The following is a 22,340-nucleotide window of genomic DNA, read 5'->3' as shown; positions in this document are numbered from 1 at the left end:
AAGCTGATGCACAGGGCCAGTATAGACCTGAATATTACAGAGGACACCTTGATTCTTAACACAAGGGATCATTTCTCCATCCCTCTTGTCACATAATTTATGACAAGATGTCACCTTTCCTAACCTTAGCTTCTTTTCCTAAGTGCTGCTGAAGGGAAGATTTGGTGTCAAGAGGTCTGGACTCAGACCACAGGAACACTGAATTCATTTAAATAGGTGTAGTTTATTGAATGCACACACCAATACAGTTCAACCAGAGCAACAGCTCACAACTGTGTACTGGACATTGCTAGGCCCAGCTCATTGCAAAATCCACATGGGCTAAAGCACAAGTGCTGGAAATGCTGCTGTCTATGGGCCCTGACTCGGGTCATTTTACACATAATTGTTCCTATTTTCCTTGAATCTAATGGGTCCTATGTGAAGCTCATAGTTGGGGAACTTGTTAAGATTAACAAACCTTGTAACATACAGAATATAACAGGGTATGTGACCTGCACCACACAGTTCAATGTCAGGTTTTTTTGTTTTTTGTTAGTTTGTTTGTTGGCATCCATGATGTAGAGGCGTATTACAGAACAATAGGAAAGAGCTGGCTGCTGTGTAACAAATTTGCTGCTATTAAGGTAGGTATGGGGGCAAGACCTCAGTAACAGCCCTTAAGATGGGAAGGAGATGATGTGTTTGATATCTGAAAGGAGCTGCCTCAGCTGTGTTTTTCTGCCTGCTCAGTGCCCATTCACCATCACTCTGTCCCTGAAGAGGACCTCAAGGTCTGCCCCCTGCTGCCTGTGAGCCAGGACTAGGCACAGAAAGGCAAGGCCACAGCACTGGTTTCCAATTCCTCAGTAATGCTGGATTTCCAATAATGTACTTGTATACACAAATACAGTGTGGTAAGTTACAATATATACTAATCATTTCTTACATAGGGCAACAGTTGATTGACTACAACTAATTCTATTTTAAAAAAAGAAAAGAAACCTGGCTCTTGTGGAAATATACAAAGAAATATCTACGATGTTGGGCAATGAATTCTGCCATGGACTGAACTCAGAAAAGAGGGGTTGTGAGAAAGATTCATGGTCAAATAGCCCACCAGGTTCACATTGTGTCAACTTGATTTAATCTAATGACAAAGAAGTGGAGTATCTCTGATGGCTTCCTTCTAATCCCTTGAAAGGATCCCTAGGGATTGGCCTCAGTACATCACACTTCTTGATGGGGCAACAACACTCAAGGAAGCTTGAGATTGTCATAGGCACAGTATTATGCTACATATACAGAGTAGATAATACTACGATGTTCAGATGATGATATCCATTTGTATGCACTCTTAAGGTGAACCTAAGGAAAGAGAGATCAAGGTCCTTAGAATGGAAAGATCAGTCCCAGTTTTTTTTTTCTACCATTCCAAACTGAACGACTGGTAGGGAGAGAATGGTAGATAATCGAGAATTGGTGGATGATGCTTTGAATGCCGGTGGGTTTCTGTGCTGGTTTTAGACATGGTCTCAAGTATCCCATGTTGCCCTCTCCCTGGCTGGCCAGGTTCACTTTGAGCTCAGATAAACCTCCTTCCACTTTCCAATAGATAGGCTTACAAGAGTGGCTTCCAAGGACTGTGAGGACAGCATTAGCCTTTGACAGTTGAGGTGTGCAACCCACAACTATAGTTTTAGCCACGTTTTCCCATGTCTACCAGCTATTTCAGAGTGTTGCTGTTCTATGCCTGACAATCGGGGACACAGAAAAATAACCTGATAGAGAGCAAGGACATGGTGATCACATCCTTACCTCTTCTGTACGTTCTGGATGAGGTTTGTTAAAATTCCAATATTGCAAAAAGCTTTATATAGGGCCCATCACATCAAGGGTCACTATGTACTGTTCTATCTAAAATGTCTAATCAGAACTGATTACCATATAACACTTCCTGCAGTCCTCATATGAGAAACTTGGGATTTTGTTTTGACTTTTTCTTTTCTCTGTCTCTCTTATTTTTTGGTATATAAGTTGAGAGAAAGATAGTTAGGGCCATGAATTTGCCCCCAAAATTTGAACTACGGATGTGATCAATCAGTGTTAATGGGTGCATTCTGTAAAGTATTCATTTTTCACTATGATAGATGCTTTTGTGTTTGGTGTGGTGGCCATTTCCCAGTGTATAGGTGCTGGGACCTTGCTCTATCCACTTAATGATGTTTATAGCCTCATTTTAGACCTTTCTGTGCACCCCCTATATCTCTTGACTATTTTATTTTTCTGATAGAAGCTCATGGTATATCTTACTCAGGCCTGTGAGCAGTGCTCCTTTGGCGACATTGGTGCAGAGAGGAGAACCCCACCACCAGCATGAGGTTCCCTTCACTGCTGGCTCCAATATTGCATTTTCCTCTGCCAACTGGTCTCCACACTTTTCCTAGCACCATAAAGAATTCAACTCTTTCTCCTAAGGAATTTTCTGGCAATTGTCGATTGCTAAGCACATGACTTCATGAGTGTTCCCCTAATACACACGCATGTTGTAACCTACCATGCAGACTATTTCTTGATGTGATATAAAGCACATGTACATAATGAGACAGGAGAACTTTTGACTGCATATTCAAGCTGGTGTGAAATCTCAGGAAGTTTTAATGGCTAACATTGGTGAATGAGGACAATTTGAGTTAGTGAGACATTTTGGGGCAAGATATGGAAGGAAACATTCATTTAGATGCATAGGAATTACTAAGGTTTTTTTATAATCAAGCCTTGAGGAAAATTTGGCTTTGGAAGCAGGAGATGCTCAGTGGCTCTGCCCCAGGAAATTCTCCTGGAAAGGGCACCTCAGCTTATGCTCAGTACAGGGAGAACATTAGCAGGGAGACAAAGTCTGCTCTCCATGACATCTGCTGTCCCTTCTTGGACATTCTATTGTCTCCTAGAGAGTTCTGGCATCCTCTGTGATGTCACCAGTGTTGTAGTGACAACCAGTGCCCTAGTTTCTCTCAGTCTGAATCTGGCGGTTACACCCTAAGACATGTTTTCCCGTCTTCGCAAGCGTTTTGGGAGGGGGAACGTCGATTGTGGACAGACTAGAGTGAAGGAATCTGGCCTTTCGTCTCAAAGTAATGATGGACAGAGACAGCACTTCTGGGGAATGTTTAGTAAGTTATGGGCAGTATATTTGGAGCTCCCTGTCAGGGGGGCTGCAGGCTTAGGCTGACCTTTCTAGCAATGGGCCACAGCAACTGGAGCATCTGAAAAGGAATTGAATTTCCATGAACATCACAATTCCTGAAAGTCAGGATTTCAGAACTTTAGTTTCCCCAACCCCACAGGGAGTATATGGTAAGGCCAATGCTATTATACTGTGAATTTCTGGCCTTTACTTTTACAGTGCATTTGTTAGGTTACATTGATATAATAACATGATCAGGAGTCATGGAGGGTCCACCTTTTCTGAGTTTAGACAGGGCAGCAATGTATTTCACTATCATTGCTTCTTTAAATACAGTGGACACCTGACAGTAAGAACAGGGAGAGATTGTGCTCCAGGCAATAACCTTATGTTCTTAGACCTTCTCTGATTTCTTCTAACTGGCAGGGTCATCATTAGCTTTATATATTAGAGGTTGTGTGTTACACACATGTTTCTAAAATACCAAAACTGTTTGGAACATGTGGACCAAGATTCAGCCTGTAACCTATTGGAACTTCTGGGGCATTTGTTATTTCATATAGGGGAATTGATAAGTCTGTTGAACATGACCTCCCTGGAAATGTGTTTTAAATCCAAAGTTGTTAGCCTAGAGTATCAGGGTAGGACATCTGAGTGTCTCCAATCACTCAAGTTTTGTGAATGGTGAATTTATCATCTGAGTTCTGAAACCACAGGGGTGAGGGTCCTGAAACCAAGCTGTACCCTGGTCAGTTGATGTTAATCCTGGAGAAGCCATCTCCATGGTACATGTAAGCACGTGATGTCCGGCATAGGGCACACCTGGCTGCTTACATCTCTTGGTCTCTATAGAGTAGTGGGAGAACTGAGATCCACTGAGGAGGCCTCTTAAGCATAGACCAATCGCCTAGCAGTGACACTGGGTTCCAGGCTTGTTCTCCTGTTTAGGCCTCACTGAGGTCTATGTACACTCTATGAATTCTCCCCATGCAGGTTCACTTGTGTTCTTCTACCTACAGACGCTGGGAGAGAAACATCATCCCCTGGCACTGCCCTAAGCGAGAAGCAGGCCAAGAAGGAAAAGGAGAGGCTGATTAAAGAGCTGCAGCTCATTACCGAGGAGAGAAATGACCTGAGAGATCGCCTGAGGTTTCTGACAGAGAGATCCATGAAGAACATGTATGAATCGCTCCAAATGCTCTTGTTTCATTCCTGGGTCTGCAAGGTCACCTTCATCTTATCCTATTAAGGTTTTGGGTTCTAGAAAGCTGTGCCTCCCTAACCACCCTGTGCTAAACCTCACCTCCCATATAGAGGAGATTCAGAACCTGACCCTTCCTGAGGAGAGAGATGGACAGTGGACTCGTCTGCTTCCATTTATTGAAAAGCAGAATTTGTGGTCTGAATGAAGAATTCAGGGATAAAGTCAGGGAGAATGAGTTCCCAGTGTGCATTTGCAAAGCCCTTGACATCAGGTGGCTTTGCAAGATTGTAATTGCAGTGAGTTTATGGTGAGTCTCTGTATGTGCTAGGCAGGGGACTGAGTGCTGGAAGATACAGGCAGCAGCCTGAGGGGCCTGGTCCCAAACTGTTCATCTCAATGCTTGAATAGAAGTTGTCAGGCTCAGGCCTGTTTGTTATTGTCTGTGTGTCTGTGGGAGCCCCTCGGACACAGCAATGGTGCATGCATTTCTCCTGGTTCTCACAGTGCTCTCTGTTTCCATATTTGCTTTTCTCTTTCTCTAACTCTGTTTACATTTCTCTTTTTTTGTGGGTGTGTCTCAGTCTGTGAGTCTGTGTGTGCATACATCCAAATGCATATGCACAACTGTTATATGTTTATATTTCACTCCACACTTGGAATATAGGAGTCTATTTCTTAGCCTGAGTATTTACCTGTAACACATTCATGGTGAAGTGAATGCTTTGTTCTGGGAGCCCCACTGTCAACAGCACAGTTCTTTGCCTATATGACCACGATTGTCTGTTTATTTGTATTCCTTGTGCAGATTATAATTTTGTGTTGATATATGGTCTGTTATCAAAACAGGAGAAAAGTAATCACAGGTTTCTGGGTGTGTTGGGTGGGGGAGCATGGAGAGGTGTGGCCTAGGCTCTCGATAGCTTAACTGGCTTGACTGCAGATTTCCTCTTGACTGAACAAAGGGAGCCAGGGAAGCCTCCATCTGGATGCTGAGATTCTGGTGTCCTGGACACAGAAAAACACGTTTCTGAAGCTGAAGAAGATCCAATATGTAGAATTCAGAAGGTGTCCTTCCAGGACTGGTGTAGTACAGGACCCACCCTGAGCTCATATATTCCTAAATGCCGATGTTCATTGTATTCTATCATTTGGGGCCAGGCCACACTTCAGGCCAAATCCATATTATGAAGACCTGGAGAGAATGGAGGAGGCGGTCATGTCAATTCTGCACAACTTAGAGATGGAGAACACTGAAATCCATGAGAACAACCATAAGCTGAAGAAGGAGATTACCTTCTCTAGGTAAGTCCTGGTCAGAAAGGCTATCACCTGTGGAATGGCCATTTCTGACTTTCTTTGTTCTGGATTGGACGGTCTTCAGCTCTGGTTCTATCTCTTGTGCTGTTTACACATCAGTGTGCCAGGGTCATTAGGACTCAGTTTTCAGTTCCATAAAAGACTGTTACTCATCCCAGGATTGTCTAGGCATCTTCAGAAGGCTCTAGATAGAACAGCACTGATTGAAGTCAGCAGAAGGTTATTAGGCTGACCTGGACCTATGGTGTCATACCAGGTTTTACAAAACTCAGTGTGTAGACCACATGGTTAGCATGACCTTCTCTTGGTTCTACTGACCTCCTTTGAGGGTGTTGGCCCACTACTAATTGATGTTGCCCCCATGCATTGGGCTTTCATGGATAGTTGTAGATCCATGTTCTTTTTGAGAGATGTGGACACTAATTGGTGCTCGGGCCAAGCAAACAATTTATTCTTCCCGGAATTTATTCTTTGTGGTTTGTGCAGCAGCCTTATATGTATCGAAATGAATTCTATTAAGTCTTCATGGGTATCTGGGACCTGGTAGACTTAGTGGGACTTACGAGTAGGAATGGGAGAAAGGGGCAGCATGATCTTACTATGCAGACTGTATTTCCAGAAACCTGCTCAGCCAGCTCCTGATGGAGAACACATGTAGGAAGAAGTTGGTCCCACTGAAGCAGGAGAGCAAGGAGGTACATCTTGATTGTGCACTGAACCAGAAATATTTGGTTGACTTCAACAAGAAAGATAAAGACCAGCAACGTCCAGACCCAGCATCATCTGGTAGGGATGAGCAGCTGTGTTAGCTTAAAAATATCTGATAAAGTTTGCTAATTTGATACATCTTTGCTCTCTCCTACCACCTTTCTAATTTACACTCACAACCAGCCAACCTCCTCATGTAGTGGAATTGTTCATTGCTCTGCCTATGCACAAGTATTCTGGGAAGCCAACCACTTTTCAGAAACTGAATTATTTTGCAAGTATATTTTGCTGCTCTTTTTGAAGCTGCAGTATAGAAATGGTGACAGATTAATAACATACCTCATTATTGCATATCCACGTGATAGATTGGATGCTCTGTAGAGTTTTGAACAAGTTCTTGGTTCTTTGACAAATGACACTCTGTGGTCATGTGACTTCTTGTGTAGGAAGCACCTTTGCGGGATAAGAACAAAGTGCAAATGTCAAATTAGAACTTGTCATTGGTTTTAACCTTGGTGATATATGGACATCTACTTTCTTCCTGCAACCCAATGAGGTTCCTTCCATTGCCCTGTTCTTGGTTTGCACTGGTATAAGTCTGGGTCCCATATTGGCAGCCCATATTACTTTGAGGCTCTCTGGAGATTTTGCCCTTCCCAAAGAGTAGCAACAATGATATCAGTTAAAAGGTCCATGTTGACTGTCCAATAGAACTGAGATGGTAGAAGGCAGCCTTCCGACAGCTGCCTTGCATTTCACCACCAAATCAGTGTCTGAAAAACTGCCTTCCTCTCCCAGGTCTCAGAAAGTGCAAGAGAGCTGGAATTGGACACACACCAGTAAGAGAGCTTCCTGAAGAATAAGTTGCTTTCTCAGGAGTCCCTGATGACAAACATCCTGAATGGTAACAAATTTTTTGGATGAGTATTCTTCCTCAGAGTTAATTTGTCATTGCTTAGAGACCCTAAATTTATATAACACTAAGCCAGCCTGACTGATTGAGGTCTTACTTTCTTCTCAGAAAACAGCACTTGAGAGACAACTTGGGGGACCTCCTTTCATTATGTGTGCAAGAGGAGAAACAGCAATACATCTGTGCTTCTAAATGTTCGTTAAGATTGTGCTGTTTAGAAATATTTTTGTTATGATTTTAATTGAAATTTTCTTTTTGTTGTTTCATATTTATATGTTCTTGTTACTGTTTTTATGTTTTCAAATATTTTTAAATATTTTAATTTATTTGTTTTAATCCTGTTTTGTTGTAAAAATGAATTCCTTATGAATAAAAATTGAATTCTATCTCTTGACTCTTAAGACCATCATTCTTATTCAAGGGTTCTGTCCCCTCCTGTGGACTTAGAACTGACAGGTGGAGATGGATCTCTGCATGTTCCATGGATCCTGGGCTAATAAGTGAATTCAAAGTCACCAAGGGGTACCCAGTGTGACAGTGTCTTTTGTGTGGAAAATGTGGCTGTTTCTCGGACACACACTTTATGAAGTAATCACTGACATGCTTTACCCAATTGTTAGGGTCCATGTGGTTCTTCTGAGAGAGTAGCAGATGCTCTATCCTGTGAGTCATCACCACAGCTCCTGCAGGTGCTTTTGTCCTTCCACATCATGTACTGTATTAGGTGGACAGGATCACCTCCAATCAAATAGAGAGATCTCAGGAGATGTGTATTCACAGGAAATTTACTGAGCTGTGCATGCTCAATGTGTTAGCTTGCCAGCCATCCCTACAGGGCTCTGGTGTTACCACTCCTCATTGTGGGTCAGGATCATCCTCCAGCACCACTTAGTGTCCATATTAGAGCAGATCTTTCACCTATTATCAATGATGACCATATGTATTCTGCACATCTGACAAAATACAGAATAGAAATTAGCTTCCTGTTGGCCAGATTGGCATAATGAGTTTTTTGATTGTTAGCATGAAAATTATTTTAATCTAGGCAGTTTAGGGAAGAACCTCAAGGACACCCATAGTGAATGCAGCCTGCAGCTGTGAACACAGGTTTCTGTTGGAGAGCAGGCCTGTGCAGGCCCAGAACCTAGGTGGGACAGTTCAAGCTACCCTTTTTCCATGGCCAATCTGGGATCATATTGAGAATGTATTTTTTCCAGGTGACTGATTTCCAATTTATGGAATTGAACTAACTTACTGAGAGTGGAGGTGACTCAGAGAGTTAAAGTACACAAGGACCAATCCAGTATGTCCACAAAAGCTTGCTGTCACCCCAGGGCTTTTAAAAGCTCAGCAGCTAGAGAAGCAATGTAGTATTTGGTTATTCTCATGCTTAGGTCTAGTCATTCATTATAAGCTGACCATGACACAAAAAGAGTCATCTGTGTCACAATAGAAGCTAGTTGTAACTAGATTCACCCCCACACTATCACATCACTACCGTATTTGAGGTTCTCAGTTACTATCTAAGAACCTGGAAGAGGCCTGGGTCTTGCTACACAAACTGATAATTTATGTCTTCATGACACTGTGTGCTTTGTTCTGTTGATGCTACCATTGGCATACAATACCTTGGATACTTTGTGCTGACATCTGTCACATGAGACAATAGTTCATGCCATGCCTAACCTGCATAAACTGTCCTTAGAGTACGGTGTAGTCAGAGGGTCCTTTTTTTTCTCTCTGAATTTTCAAAATATTTCCAGTCTTCAGTCAAGTCTTCAGCCATTGTCCAGTGCCTGTCTTGAGATGTCCACCTTTTCAGCTGAGTGTCTTCATCCAGGCTGCTCTGTAATTCTGTAGAAGATTAATAGGGTTCCAGCCCTAGGATTTAATTCAGTGTGATTGTACTTTCCAAACATGCTCAAAGCCCTACATTCCACCATAGCCTGTGTGCTTTAGAGATAGAAAATAAAGAACCACATTGCACTTGAAATTTCTCCTCCAACAAAAGGAGAGCCTGCATAGGGCCTTTAAGTAACTCTAAGTCCCAGCTTCTGCATAACTCCCTCCATCGACTCCATTATTGGTGTATTTTCATTACTGCTCACTTTATTTTTGGTGTGCAAAGAATGTGTACCATGTCAGTAAAGTGTGTGTGTGTGTGTGTGAGAGAGAGAGAGAGAGAGAGAGAGTGAGAGAGAGAGAGAGAGAGAGAGAGAGAGAGAGAGTTTGTGTTTGTTTGTGTTTCTGTGCAGGTGTTTGTGTATGTTCATCCATGAACTCACTATCAATTTTCATAAAATGACTTAGAAGACTGTAATGAAAACTGTCGAGGTGGATGCAGACGTGTGTTACTAGTGTCCCACGGCACCTGGCAGGTAACACTGAAATGGTGGTCTACTATAATACAGCCTAAAAACAGGCTGTGGATGGTTTACACAGAGATTGTGACGTCATCACCACTAGAGAGAGCAGCAAAAGCTTCATTTATCACATGCTGCTGTTACCAAGATGAGGCAAAGCCTTATCCTACAGAGAGTCTGGTATGATTTGATGGCAGGAAATAAACTTAGTACTAAAATCATTCAATTACAAACAAAGAGGATAATACAAAGAGTCATAAGATTATTCTCATAAGAAAATAGATAGTATTTAAACGATGCCACTACAAAAATTAAAAAATATATATGAGGGCCACTAGGCTTTAATGCAGCCTTTCTACCAGACGTTTAATGACGACCTAATAACAATAGTGCTTCAATTATTCCTCTGATTTGAAAGAGAAGGAACATTGCCAAACCCTTTCTCTGAGTTTCTCTTTTTACCTAGAATACCTGAGTCTGTTGCTTCTTCCATTGTCACCCCATCAATAGAGCTGCAGGGCGAGTCTGTCCAGCCCCAGAGTCTTTCTGCCAGCTGACAGGGCTGGGTTTTGCTCTGCTTGCCCCTGCTCCTGCCCCAGCCCCTGCTCTTGCCCCTGCCCACACCCCCGCCTCACACCCGCACTCGACATCGCCTCCGACCCATCCCCCCCTCCCAGTCCCACCACCGCCCTCAACTCAGACCCGTCCCAACCCCCGCCCCCAGCCTGCCCTCGCCCCTACCCTGCCCCCGCCCCGCCCCCCCACATCCATCCTCTCCTTCGCCCCCCCCCCCCCCCGGCCTCCACCCTCGCCGCCTCTGCTTGCGTTGCTACCATTCCGTCTTCGACTCCCCTGTCGACCCCACCGCCACTGCTGCTACCTTCTCCCACTTCTTCAGCCCAAGACTTTTGAGATCCCGGCTTGCAGCGCTCTGCACTAGGAGGCTAATGGAGGTGAGGAGAGCCTAAGGGACAGACCCCAGGCCTGGCCCCAGAGACTTGTGTATCCCCCTCCCCGGAAGTGCTTTCCCGCAGTTCTCCATTCTGGGTTCAGTTTGTGGGGACCCCAGCAGGTGGCAGGCTTTGCTGATCCTCAGGTGTTAGTCTGGGACAGTGGTGGGACTTATGGTTGAGGGAAGTCTTTCAGGCAAATGCAGGCTTTTCTCAAACTCTTGGACCATCTGGTGCCCTCCCTGGGGTCACAGGACCTGTAGACATTGGGAAGCCACTTTTCCCTGTCCTGTGTGACTTTCCCTGCAGAGTGAGCTCTCCTGCAGGAGATACTCTCACATGCTTCTTTAAAAGCACCTGCTCCTCAGATCCAGATCAGTTGTGAAAACAGGCTTCTCCCTGTCAGTGTGCCAGCTCCCCCTCCCAGCTCAGAGCTGCCACACCTAAGGAGCCTCCAGCCCCTGTACTGGTTGGGTCTCATGGAGGAGTTAGAGCAAAGTGCCCCTTCTGAGAAGTGACTCAGAACAGGAGGTTCCTACAACCCAATGAGGTCTCTTCCAGTTGCCCTGTTCTTGGTTTGCACTGGTATAATTCTGAGTCCCAGATTGGCAGCCTACATTGCTGTGAGGGTTGCTGGAGATTTTGCCCTGCCCACAGAACAGAAGATTCAGAAGAAAGGCCAGTTTGGCATAATGAATTCTTTTGATAGATGGCAACAAAATTATCTTAATCTAAGCAGTTTAGGGAGGAACCTCAAGAGCATCCATAGTGAATGCAGCCTGCAGCTGTGAACACACGTTTCTTTTGGAGAGCAGGCCTGTGCAAGCCCAGGACCTAGGTGGGACAGTTCAAGCTGCCCTTTTTCCATGGCCAATCTGTGTTTGTATTGAGAAAGTATTTTTTTTCCAGTTGACTGATTTCCAACTTATGGAATGGAACTGACTTACTCAGAGTGGGGTTGACTTAGAGAGTTAAAGTACAGAAGGAATAATCCAGATGTCCACAAAAGCTTGCTGTCACACCAGGGCTTTTAAAAGCTCAGCAGCTAGAGAAGCAATGTAGTATTTGGTTATTCTCATGCTTAGGTCTAGTCATTCATTATAAGCTGACCATGACACAAAAAGAGTCATCTGTGTCACAATAGAAACTAGTTGTAACTAGACTTATACCACATTATCACATTATTACTATATTTGAGGTTCTCAGGTATGATCTTAGAAACTAGAAGAGGCCTGGTTCTTGCTACATATAGTCATATTCTATATCTTCACAGCACTGTGTGATTTGTTCTGTTAATGCTACCATTGGCATACAATACCTAGGATATTTTGTGCTGACATCTGTGACATGAGACAATAGTTCATGTCATCCCTTACCTGAATAAACTGTCCTTAGAGTACAGTGTAGTCGGAGGGGCCTTCTTTTCCTCTGAGATAGCCAAACATTTCCAGTCTTCATACAAGTCTGTCAGCCATTGTCCAGTGCCTGTCTTGAGATGTCCACATTGTCAGCTGAGAGTCTTCATCCAGCCTGCCCTGTAATTCTGTAGAACATTAATAGGGTTCCAGCCCTAGGAATTAATTCAGTGTTCTAGTACTTGCCAAATATGCTCAAAAACTAGTTTCCACCCTAGCTCTGTGTGCTATACAGAAAGAAAATAAAGAACCCCATTGCACTTGAAGTTTAGCCTCCAACAGAAGGAGAGCCTGCACAGGGCCTTTAAATAACTCTAAGCCCCAGCTTCCCCACAACCTCGTCCATCAATTCCTTTATTGGTGTGTTTTCATTAATACTCACTTTCTTCTTTGTGTGGAAAGAATGTGCACCATGTCAGTAAAGTGTGTGTGTGCGTTTGTGTTTGTGCATGTTCATCCATGAACTCACTATAAATTTTCATAAAATCACTCAGAAGTCCCTAGTGAAAACTGTCGAGGTGCAGGCAGACTCATGTTACTACTGTCTCATGGCACCTTGCAGGGAGCACTGAAATCGTGGGCTACTTTAATACAGTCTAAAACGAGGCTGTGCATGGTTTTCAGTGAAATTGTGACGTCGTCCCCACTACAGAGAGCAGCAAAAGCTTCATGTATCACATGCTGCTGTTACCAAGGTGAGGCAAAGCCTCATCCCATAGAGAGTCTGGTAGGATTTGATGGCAGGAAATAAACTCAGAACTAAAATCAATCAATTACAAACAAAGAGAATGATACAAAGAGCCAAGCAAAGCAAGAGCTGGCTTTTTTTTTTTTTTTTTGAGAATATCCACAAGACAGACAAACCACAGAGCCTATATCTAAAGTACCAAATCAGAAATGAAAAGGGGGATATAACAAAGGACACTGAGTGAATTCAACAATCATTAGGGCTTACTTCAGAGGCCTTTACTACAGAAAAGTGAAAAATCTATTTGATACTGGTGATTTTTCTAACAGATAACAAATACCAAGTTAAATACAGATCTGGGAAGGTAATGAATAATTCCCATAAGAAAATAGATACAGTCATTAAAGGCTGCCACTCCAAAAATTAAAAATAATAATAATCAGGGCCACATGGCTTTAATGCATCCTTTCTACCAGACTTTTAATGAAGACCCAATAACAATAGTGCTTCAATTATTCCACTGAATTGAAAGAGAAGGAACATTGCCAAACTCCTTCCCTGAGTTTCTCCTTTTACCTAGAATTCCTGAGTCTGTTGCTTCTTCCATTGTCACCCCATCAATAGAACCATTTAAAATGGGATGTAATCGATGTCTGGAGCCTCATTCTTTCCCTTGACCTCCATGCGGTGTCCAGAAGGCATGCCTGTTCTCATGGACATGGACTCATCTCTTTTTGCTGCAGCAAGAAGAAAGCCAGCAGAGGAGGCAGGAGCTTACAAAGAATCAGTAGGATTTCTAGAAAAGAAGCCATCCAGATGTCCATTCTCAGAAAACCCCTGGCTTGCTCTCATGTGACTGGGTCCTCAGACACCAGCAGCCTTAGATGAGACCAAGGAAAGCTGTGCAGAGTCCTGGGTCCCCAGGTTCTTGACCTCCTGAGTGACAGCTATAGACACATCCTCCAGGGAATCCTTACAGCTGGTGACATCTGGACAAAGTGAACCAGATGCCAAAATGAGACATGGGAGAGAAATCCTAGACTGTTTGGAAGGAATCAGTCTCTGCTTTTGCTTTTGTCTCTGTGTGCCCTGCTGCTATGATGTTCATGGGGAGCTCTCATGCCAGTGGGTCTCCTCCTAATGTGTTTGTTGTTGCAGATGTCCTGGATGTTCTGGACCCCATCAGAACTCAGCCCGTGCTCAGTCACGGAGGTCAGCACCTTCCTGTCCAACAGGTCATGAGACCTGAGACAATTGAGGTAACGGCAGTTGGCCTGGGTGAAGTGCTCACAGACTTGGACTCTCTTGCATGGCTGTGGCTTCAAGCAGATCTGTTTGTGGCTGTCTCCTTTGTAGTAACTTTTGCAGGAGAAAAGAATCCCCCTGTACCAGGAAGAAGGCCGGCTCCTCTTGGTTAAGCCCAGAAAGCTCATGATTCTTCATGACCTGGAAGCTCTGTTCCTAAAAACTTGGTGTGGATATTTGCAGAGGTTTCTCTGGGATTTTGCATAATGACTCTGTCCCACAAGTTTGAGCTTGCAGAGGCTTGGGCAATCTGTAGCATGGTCCCTGGATGCACTTGAGATTGAAGCCACAGGCTTCAGTAGTAGCCGCCACCTACAGCATGATCCCTGCCTGATCTCCAGTCTCCAATAGGAATAAGCAGTCTTGCCCAGCAGCTCATAGAGCTCTGCCTCTGGAGCCTGATCCTACTCTGCAGTTCCTTTAAGGTCATGCATCCCCTGTGGGTCCACAGGATCTTGGTGATGAAACAGTCTGCCCCAGGATCCCCCATGGTGCACTATGGCTGCAGCTGCTCAGGCTTGTGAGCTGGACTCTGCTTTGTGGAGAAAGGAAACTGGAAATGGGGATAACACATGAAATGGAAATGAAGAAAATAACCAGTAAAAATTAAAAGAATTAAAGTCATCATCTCAGGAGAATGAGTGGGAAGCCAGGTCCTTAAGCAGGCAGGTTCTCCACAACAATGCATGCTGGGTTCAAGACTGGACATGAGGTGCCCTGAGCTTGGGACTGCCAGGCTCCTACTGGGAAGAGAGCTTTCTTCTTCATTTCTGTAAGTCTCTCTAGTTTTCTTTTAAGGCTTTCATCTCATCATTGACTTTCCCAATGACCTTTTATGACAAGCCATTATGGTTAACAAGAATTAAGTAAAGGCTCATTGAGCTGGTGGTAGTTGGAGGTCTGGGGGAAGCCCTGGACAGAGAGATCTTGCCTACCAGGGGTGGGATGTGCACGGTGGGAGGGACTAGTGGAGTGTCATTGGCCTCAGTATGCACAGGCTTGGGGCTGGTGCCTGGCTGCCTGGTGAGCCTCTGTGGCTACTTGGCCTGGGTCCCACCGCAGATGCCCATGGTGGTTGCTGGCCAGTTGTGCTTGCTCTACCTGTCCTCGGGGCTTCTGGCGGGGCTGACCACAGCCTTGAACATGGACAACCGTGGACAAAGTGGGCCAGAAATCGGAGGATCATGGGAGCATCTTCAACTTCCCCCTCCCCAAGCACTGGCAGTTGCAGCTGGAGGACAAGCCACTGTGAGTTTCCCCACATCCAGGCAGGTGTTCTGCACCACCAGGAGAGCAAGGGCAAGCACTGCTGCCACCAGTCCCACATGCACAAGGCCTATTTGCTGACTGGCAGGGCTTCACTTTGCTCTGCCTGGCTCTGCTTTGCCTTGCTCTGCCCTGTGGGCTCTCACTTCTTTGGCCAAAGACTGTTGAGAACCCGGCTTCCCTCCCCTTTCTTTTTTTTTTTTTTTTATTAACTTGAGTATTTCTTATATACATTTCGAGTGTTATTCCCTTTCCCGGTTTCCGGGCAAACATCCCCCTCCCCCCTCCCCTTCCTTATGGGTGTTCCCCTCCCAACCCTCCCCCCATTGCCGCCCTCCCCCCATAGACTAGTTCACTGGGGGTTCAGTCTTAGCAGGACCCAGGGCTTCCCCTTCCACTGGTGCTCTTACTAGGATATTCATTGCTACCTATGGGGTCAGAGTCCAGGGTCAGTCCATGTATAGTCTTTAGGTAGTGGCTTAGTCCCTGGAAGCTCTGGTTGCTTGGCATTGTTGTACTTTTGGGGTCTCGAGCCCCTTCAAGCTCTTCCAGTCCTTTCTCTGATTCCTTAATAGGGGACCTATTCTCAGTTCAGTGGTTTGCTGCTGGCATTCGCCTCTATATTTGCTGTATTCTGGCTGTGTCTCTCAGGAGCGATCTACATCCGGCTACTGTCGATCTGCACTTCTTTGCTTCATCCATCTTGTCTAATTGGGTGGCTGTATATGTATGGGCCACATGTGGGGCAGGCTCTGAATGGGTGTTCCTTAAGTCTCTGTTTTAATCTTTGCCTCTCCCTTCCCTGCCAAGGGTATTCTTTTTCCTCATTTAAAGAAGGAGTGAAGCATTCACATTTTGATCATCCGTCTTGAGTTTCGTTTGTTCTAGGGATCTAGGGTAATTCAAGCATTTGGGCTAATAGCCACTTATCAATGAGTGCATACCATGTATGTCTTTCTGTGATTGGGTTAGCTCACTCAGGATGATATTTTCCAGTTCCAACCATTTGCCTACGAATTTCATAAACTCGTTGTTTTTGATAGCTGAGTAATATTCCATTGTGTAGATGTACCACATTTTCTGTATCCATTCCTCTGTTGAAGGGCATCTGGGTTCTTTCCATTTTCTGGCTATTATAAATAAGGCTGCGATGAACATAGTGTAGCACGTGTCTCTTTTATATGTTGAGGCATCTTTTGGGTATATGCCTAAGAGAGGTATAGCTGGATCCTCAGGCAGTTCAATGTCCAATTTTCTGAGGAACCTCCAGACTGATTTCCAGAATGGTTTTACCGGTCTGCAATCCCACCAACAATGGAGGAGTGTTCCTCTTTCTCCACATCCTCGCCAGCATCTGCTGTCACCTGAGTTTTTGATCTTAGCCAATCGCACTGGTGTGAGGTGAAATCTCAGGGTTGTTTTGATTGGCATTTCCCTTATGACTAAAGATGTTGAACATTTCTTTAGGTGTTTCTCAGCCATTCGGCATTCCTCAGCTGTGAATTCTTTGTTTAGCTCTGAACCCCATTTTTTAATAGGGTTATTTGTTTCCCTGCGGTCTAACTTCTTGAGTTCTTTGTATATTTTGGATATAAGGCCTCTATCTGTTGTAGGATTGGTAAAGATCTTTTCCCAATCTGTTGGTTGCCATTTTGTCCTAACCACAGTGTCCTTTGCCTTACAGAAGCTTTGCAGTTTTATGAGATCCCATTTGTCGATTCTTGATCTTAGAGCATGAGCCATTGGTGTTTTCTTCAGGAAATTTTTTCCAGTGCCCATGTGTTCCAGATGCTTCCCTAGTTTTTCTTCTATTAGTTTGAGTGTGTCTGGTTTGATGTGGAGGTCCTTGATCCACTTGGACTTAAGCTTTGTACAGGGTGATAAGCATGGATCGATCTGCATTCTTCTACATGTTGCCCTCCAGTTGAACCAGCACCATTTGCTGAAAATGCTATCTTTTTTCCATTGGATGGTTTTGGCTCCTTTGTCAAAAATCAAGTGACCATAGGTGTGTGGGTTCATTTCTGGGTCTTCAATTCTATTCCGTTGGTCTATCTGTCTGTCTCTGTACCAATACCATGCAGTTTTTATCACTATTGCTCTGTAATACTGCTTGAGTTCAGGGATAGTGATTCCCCCTGAAGTTCTTTTATTGTTGAGGATAGCTTTAGCTATCCTGGGTTTTTTGTTATTCCAGATGAATTTGCAAATTGTTCTGTCTAACTCTTTGAAGAATTGGATTGGTATTTTGATGGGGATTGCATTGAATCTGTAGATCGCTTTTGGTAAAATGGCCATTTTTACTATATTAATCCTGCCAATCCATGAGCATGGGAGATCTTTCCATCTTCTGAGGTCTTCTTCAATTTCTTTCCTCAGTGTCTTGAAGTTCTTATTGTACAGATCTTTTACTTGCTTGGTTAAAGTCACACCGAGGTACTTTATATTATTTGGGTCTATTATGAAGGGTGTCGTTTCCCTAATTTCTTTCTCGGCTTGTTTCTCTTTTGTATAGAGGAAGGCAACTGATTTATTTGAGTTAATTTTATACCCAGCCACTTTGCTGAAGTTGTTTATCAGCTTTAATAGTTCTCTGGTGGAACTTTTGGGATCACGTAAATATACTATCATGTCATCTGCAAATAGTGATATTTTGACCTCTTCTTTTCCGATCTGTATCCCTTTGATCTCCTTTTGTTGTCTGATTGCTCTGGCTAGAACTTCAAGAACTATATTGAATAAGTAGGGAGAGAGTGGGCAGCCTTGTCTAGTACCTGATTTTAGTGGGATTGCTTCAAGTTTCTCTCCATTTAGTTTAATGTTAGCAACTGGTTTGCTGTATATGGCTTTTACTATGTTTCGGTATGGGCCTTGAATTCCTATTCTTTCCAGGACTTTTATCATGAAGGGGTGTTGAATTTTGTCAAATGCTTTCTCAGCATCTAATGAAATGATCATGTGGTTCTGTTCTTTCAGTTTGTTTATATGATGGATCACGTTGATGGTTTTCCGTATATTAAACCATCCCTGCATGCCTGGGATGAAGCCTACTTGATCATGGTGGATGATTGTTTTGATGTGCTCTTGAATTCGGTTTGCCAGAATTTTATTAAGTATTTTTGCATCGATATTCATAAGGGAAATTGGTCTGAAGTTCTCTTTCTTTGTTGTGTCTTTGTGTGGTTTAGGTATAAGAGTAATTGTGGCTTCGTAGAAGGAATTCGGTAGGGCTCCATCTGTTTCAATTTTGTGGAATAGTTTGGATAATATTGGTATGAGGTCTTCTATGAAGGTTTGATAGAATTCTGCACTAAACCCGTCTGGACCTGGGCTCTTTTTGGTTGGGAGACCTTTAATGACTGCTTCTATTTCCTTAGGAGTTATGGGGTTCTTTAACTGGTTTATCTGTTCCTGATTTAACCTCGATACCTGGTATCTGTCTAGGAAATTGTCCATTTCCTGAAGATTTTCAAATTTTGTTGAATATAGGTTTTTATAGTAAGATCTGATGATTTTTTGAATTTCCTCCGAATCTGTAGTTATGTCTCCCTTTTCATTTCTGATTTTGTTAATTTGGACACACTCTTTGTGTCCTCTCATTAGTCTGGCTAAGGGTTTATCTATCTTGTTGATTTTCTCAAAGAACCAACTTTTGGTTCTGTTGATTCTTTCTATGGTCCTTTTTGTTTCTACTTGGTTGATTTCAGCTCTGAGTTTGATTATTTCCTGCCTTCTACTCCTCCTGGGTGTATGTGCTTCTTTTTGTTCTAGAGCTTTTAGGTGTGCTGTCAAGCTGCTGACATATGCTCTTTCCTGTTTCTTTCTGCAGGCACTCAGCGCTATGAGTTTTCCTCTTAGCACAGCTTTCATTGTGTCCCATAAGTTTGAGTATGTTGTATCTTCATTTTCATTAAATTCTAAAAAGTTTTTAATTTCTTTCTTTATTTCTTCCTTGACCAGGTTATCATTGAGTAGAGCATTGTTCAATTTCCACGTATATGTGGGCATTCTTCCCTTATTGTTATTGAAGACCAGTTTTAGGCCGTGGTGGTCCGATAGCACGCATGGGATTATTTCTATCTTTCTGTACCTGTTGAGGCCCGTTTTTTGACCAATTATATGGTCAATTTTGGAGAAAGTACCATGAGGAGCTGAGAAGAAGGTATATCCTTTTGCTTTAGGATAGAATGTTCTATAAATATCCGTTAAGTCCATTTGGCTCATGACTTCTCTTAGTCTGTCGACATCACTGTTTAATTTCTGTTTCCATGATCTGTCCATTGATGAGAGTGGGGTGTTGAAATCTCCCACTATTATTGTGTGAGGTGCAATGTGTGTTTTGAGCTTTACCTTTCAATAGGCACCTCTGTGAAGTGAGGAGAACCAAAGGGACAGAAGGCTGACCTGGCCCTGGAGACTTGTGTCTCCCCCTCCACCAAAGTGCTTTCCTCAGTTCTCCACTCCGGTTTTAGTTTGCAGGGATCCCAGCAGGTGGCAGGCTTCGCTGAGCCTCCCCTGTGAGAAGGGGACAGTGGTGGGACTTATGGTTGTGGGAAGTCTTTCAGGGAGATGCAGGCTTTCTCAAACTCTCCGACCATCCATCCAGTGCCCTCCCTGGTTCCCATTCCCTGTGTTTGTTGCGAAGTCACTTTTCGCTGTCCTGTGTGACTTTCCCTGCAGACTGGGCTCTCCTGCAGGAGATACTCTCACATGCTTCTTTAAAAGCCCCTGTTCCTCAGATTTAGATCAGCTGTGAAAACAGGCTTCTCCATGCCAGGGTGAGAGCTACCCCTCCCAGCTCAGAGCTGCAACACCATAGGATCCTCAGGCCCCAGTGCTGGGTGGGTCCCATGGAAGAGTTAGAGGAAAGCTTCCCTTCTGAGAAGTGACTTAACACAGAAGGTTCACAAGTGACAGTCAACCCCCAAGTATTTCTTCCAGGAGAAAGCACTCAGCTCTCCCCTTTAAACAGTTTAGGCTCCCACATGGCCCAGTTTTGTGATTGGGGAAGATTTTCTGGAGCTTAGTTGGCCAGTCAAAGTGGGGCTACATTCTTTTTTTTTTTTCTTTATTAACTTGAGTATTTCTTATTTACATTTCGATTGTATTCTCTTTCCCGGTTTCCCTGGCCAACATCCTCCTAACCCCCCCTCTTCTATATGGCTGTCCCCCTCCCCATCCTCCCACCATTACCACCCTCCCCCCAACAATCACGTTCACTGGGGGTTCAGTCTTGGCAGGACCAAGGGCTTCCCCTTCCACTGGTGCTCTGACTAGGCTATTCATTGCTACGTATGCAGTTGGAGCCCAGGGTCAGTCTTTGGGTAGTGGCTTAGTCCCTGGAAGCTCTGGTTGGTTGGAATTGTTTTTCATATGCGGTCTTAACCCCCTTGAGCTCTTTCAGTCCTTTCTAAGATTCCTTCAACGGGGGTCCTATTCTCAGTTCAGTGGTTTGCTGCTGGCATTCGCCTCTGTATTTGCTGTATTCTGGCTGTGTCTCTCAGGAGCGATCTACATCCGGCTCCTGTCAGCCTGCACTTCTTTGCTTCATCCATCTTATCTAATTGGGTGGCTGTATATGTATGGGCCACATGTGGAGCAGGCTCTGAATGGGTGTTCCTTCTGCCTCTGTTTTAATCTTTGCCTCTCTATTCCCTGCCAAGGGTATTCTTGTTCCTCTTTTAAAGAAGGAGTGAAGCATTTGCTTTTTGGTCATCCTTCTTGATTTTCATGTGTTCTGTGCATCTAGGGTAATTCAAGCATTTGGGCTAATAGCCACTTATCAATGAATGCATACCATGTGTGTTTTTCTGTGATTGGGTTACCTCACTCAGGATGATATTTTCCAGTTCCATCCATTTGCCTATGAATTTCATAAAATCATTGTTTTTGATAGCCGAGTAATATTCCATTGTGTAGATGTACCACATTTTCTGTATCCATTCCTCTGTTGGGTTCTTTCCAGCTTCTGGCTATTATAAGTAAGGCTGCTATGAACATAGTGGAGCACGTGTCTTTTTTATATGTTGGGGCATCTTTTGGGTATATGCCCAAGAGAGGTATAGCTCAGTCCTCAGGTAGTTCAATATCCAATTTTCTGAGAAACCTCCAACTGATTTCCAGAATGGTTGTACCAGTCTGCCTCCCACCAACATTGGAGGAGTGTTCCTCTTTCTCCACATCCTGGACAGCATTTGCTGTCACCTGAGTTCTTGATCTTAGCCATTCTCACTGGTGTGCGGTGAAATCTCAGGGTTGTTTTGATTTGCATTTCCCTTATGACTAAAGATGTTGAACATTTCTTTTGGTGTTTCTCAGCCATTCGGCATTCCTCAGCTGTGAATTCTTTGTTTACCTCTGAACTCCATTTTTTAATAGGGTTATTTGACTCCCTGCGGTCTAACTTCTTGAGTTCTTTGTATATTTTGGATATAAGCCCTCTATCTGTTGTAGAATTGGTAAAGATCTTTTCCCAATCTGTTGGTGGGGCTACATTCTTAATCCATACTCATTCACACAACAGAACATCTTCCTCCCCACCCACGAGGCCTTGACTTGAACCCAGGTCCTTCCAGGATCAACAGACCTGAGAGAACAGATTGCAGCACAAGAGAGAAAAGAAGCCAGAATAGTTTAAACTGGAGAAAACCCCCATATAGGCCGTTTACCAACTTTAGGGGTTTGCATATTGTGGACTTCAGAATCTTACGGTCAGATTTTTCTGATTACACCTTATAGGTGAAGCTGAAGTCTACTGAGGGTGGGATCATCCCAGGCAGGGAGGGGATCTGACTCTGCAGGCCTGGCCACCCTCTGCATTCTCCCAAAAATAATTTTTAGTCAGCTGTAAATCTGAAGTGAAATTTGTTTTTTGTCAACTCAAACGGTTGACATTTCAAGTCTCACACACCATGTGAGAGACACACATTTATCCACAGGGGATTTGAACTTACTTCTATAGAAATGACTGTGGGCCAACAGAGGGAAAGCATTCTTGCCTTTAGCATTCTGTCTGTATCAGAGACTACATGGACTGGCTTCCTGG

At 43.9% G+C, this 22,340-nt stretch overlaps 3 protein-coding genes and 1 pseudogene across 6 annotated transcripts in view; 2 read left to right on the top strand and 2 right to left on the bottom strand.

Annotated features, from left to right (window-relative positions):
- Nucleotides 1–7,694, top strand: part of LOC147998859 (disks large homolog 5-like) — a 31,434-nt gene extending 23,740 nt beyond the window's left edge. The window contains exons 1-6 of one of the 2 annotated variants that reach the window (XM_087595534.1): nt 2,986–3,152; nt 4,186–4,345; nt 5,529–5,672; nt 6,307–6,473; nt 7,194–7,299; nt 7,417–7,694. In XM_087595534.1, coding sequence (XP_087451660.1) covers nt 3,026–3,152; nt 4,186–4,345; nt 5,529–5,672; nt 6,307–6,473; nt 7,194–7,258 — 663 coding nt within the window. In that variant the 5' untranslated portion in view covers nt 2,986–3,025 and the 3' untranslated portion in view covers nt 7,259–7,299; nt 7,417–7,694. Of the gene's footprint in view, nt 1–2,985; nt 3,153–4,185; nt 4,346–5,528; nt 5,673–6,306; nt 6,474–7,193; nt 7,300–7,416 lie in introns of those variants that run through there. The other variant, XM_087595533.1, reaches the window with a different exon arrangement.
- Nucleotides 1–22,340, top strand: part of LOC147998836 (uncharacterized) — a 924,038-nt gene that overhangs the window by 247,993 nt on the left and 653,705 nt on the right. The window lies entirely within an intron of this gene.
- The window catches only part of LOC147998853 (uncharacterized), a 343,457-nt gene that overhangs the window by 156,527 nt on the left and 164,590 nt on the right, over nt 1–22,340 (bottom strand). The gene's annotated exons all lie outside the window — the stretch shown is intronic.
- On the bottom strand, nt 13,233–14,519 carry LOC147998858 (zinc finger CCCH-type antiviral protein 1 pseudogene; annotated as a pseudogene).

The sequence above is a fragment of the Rattus norvegicus genome, chromosome 19 (assembly GCF_021556685.1).
Source record: "Rattus norvegicus strain SHRSP/BbbUtx chromosome 19, alternate assembly SHRSP_T2T, whole genome shotgun sequence".
NCBI lineage: Eukaryota > Metazoa > Chordata > Mammalia > Rodentia > Muridae > Rattus > Rattus norvegicus.
The sequence above is the reverse complement of the archived record's forward strand: the minus strand, read 5'-3'. Positions and strand labels throughout refer to the sequence as shown.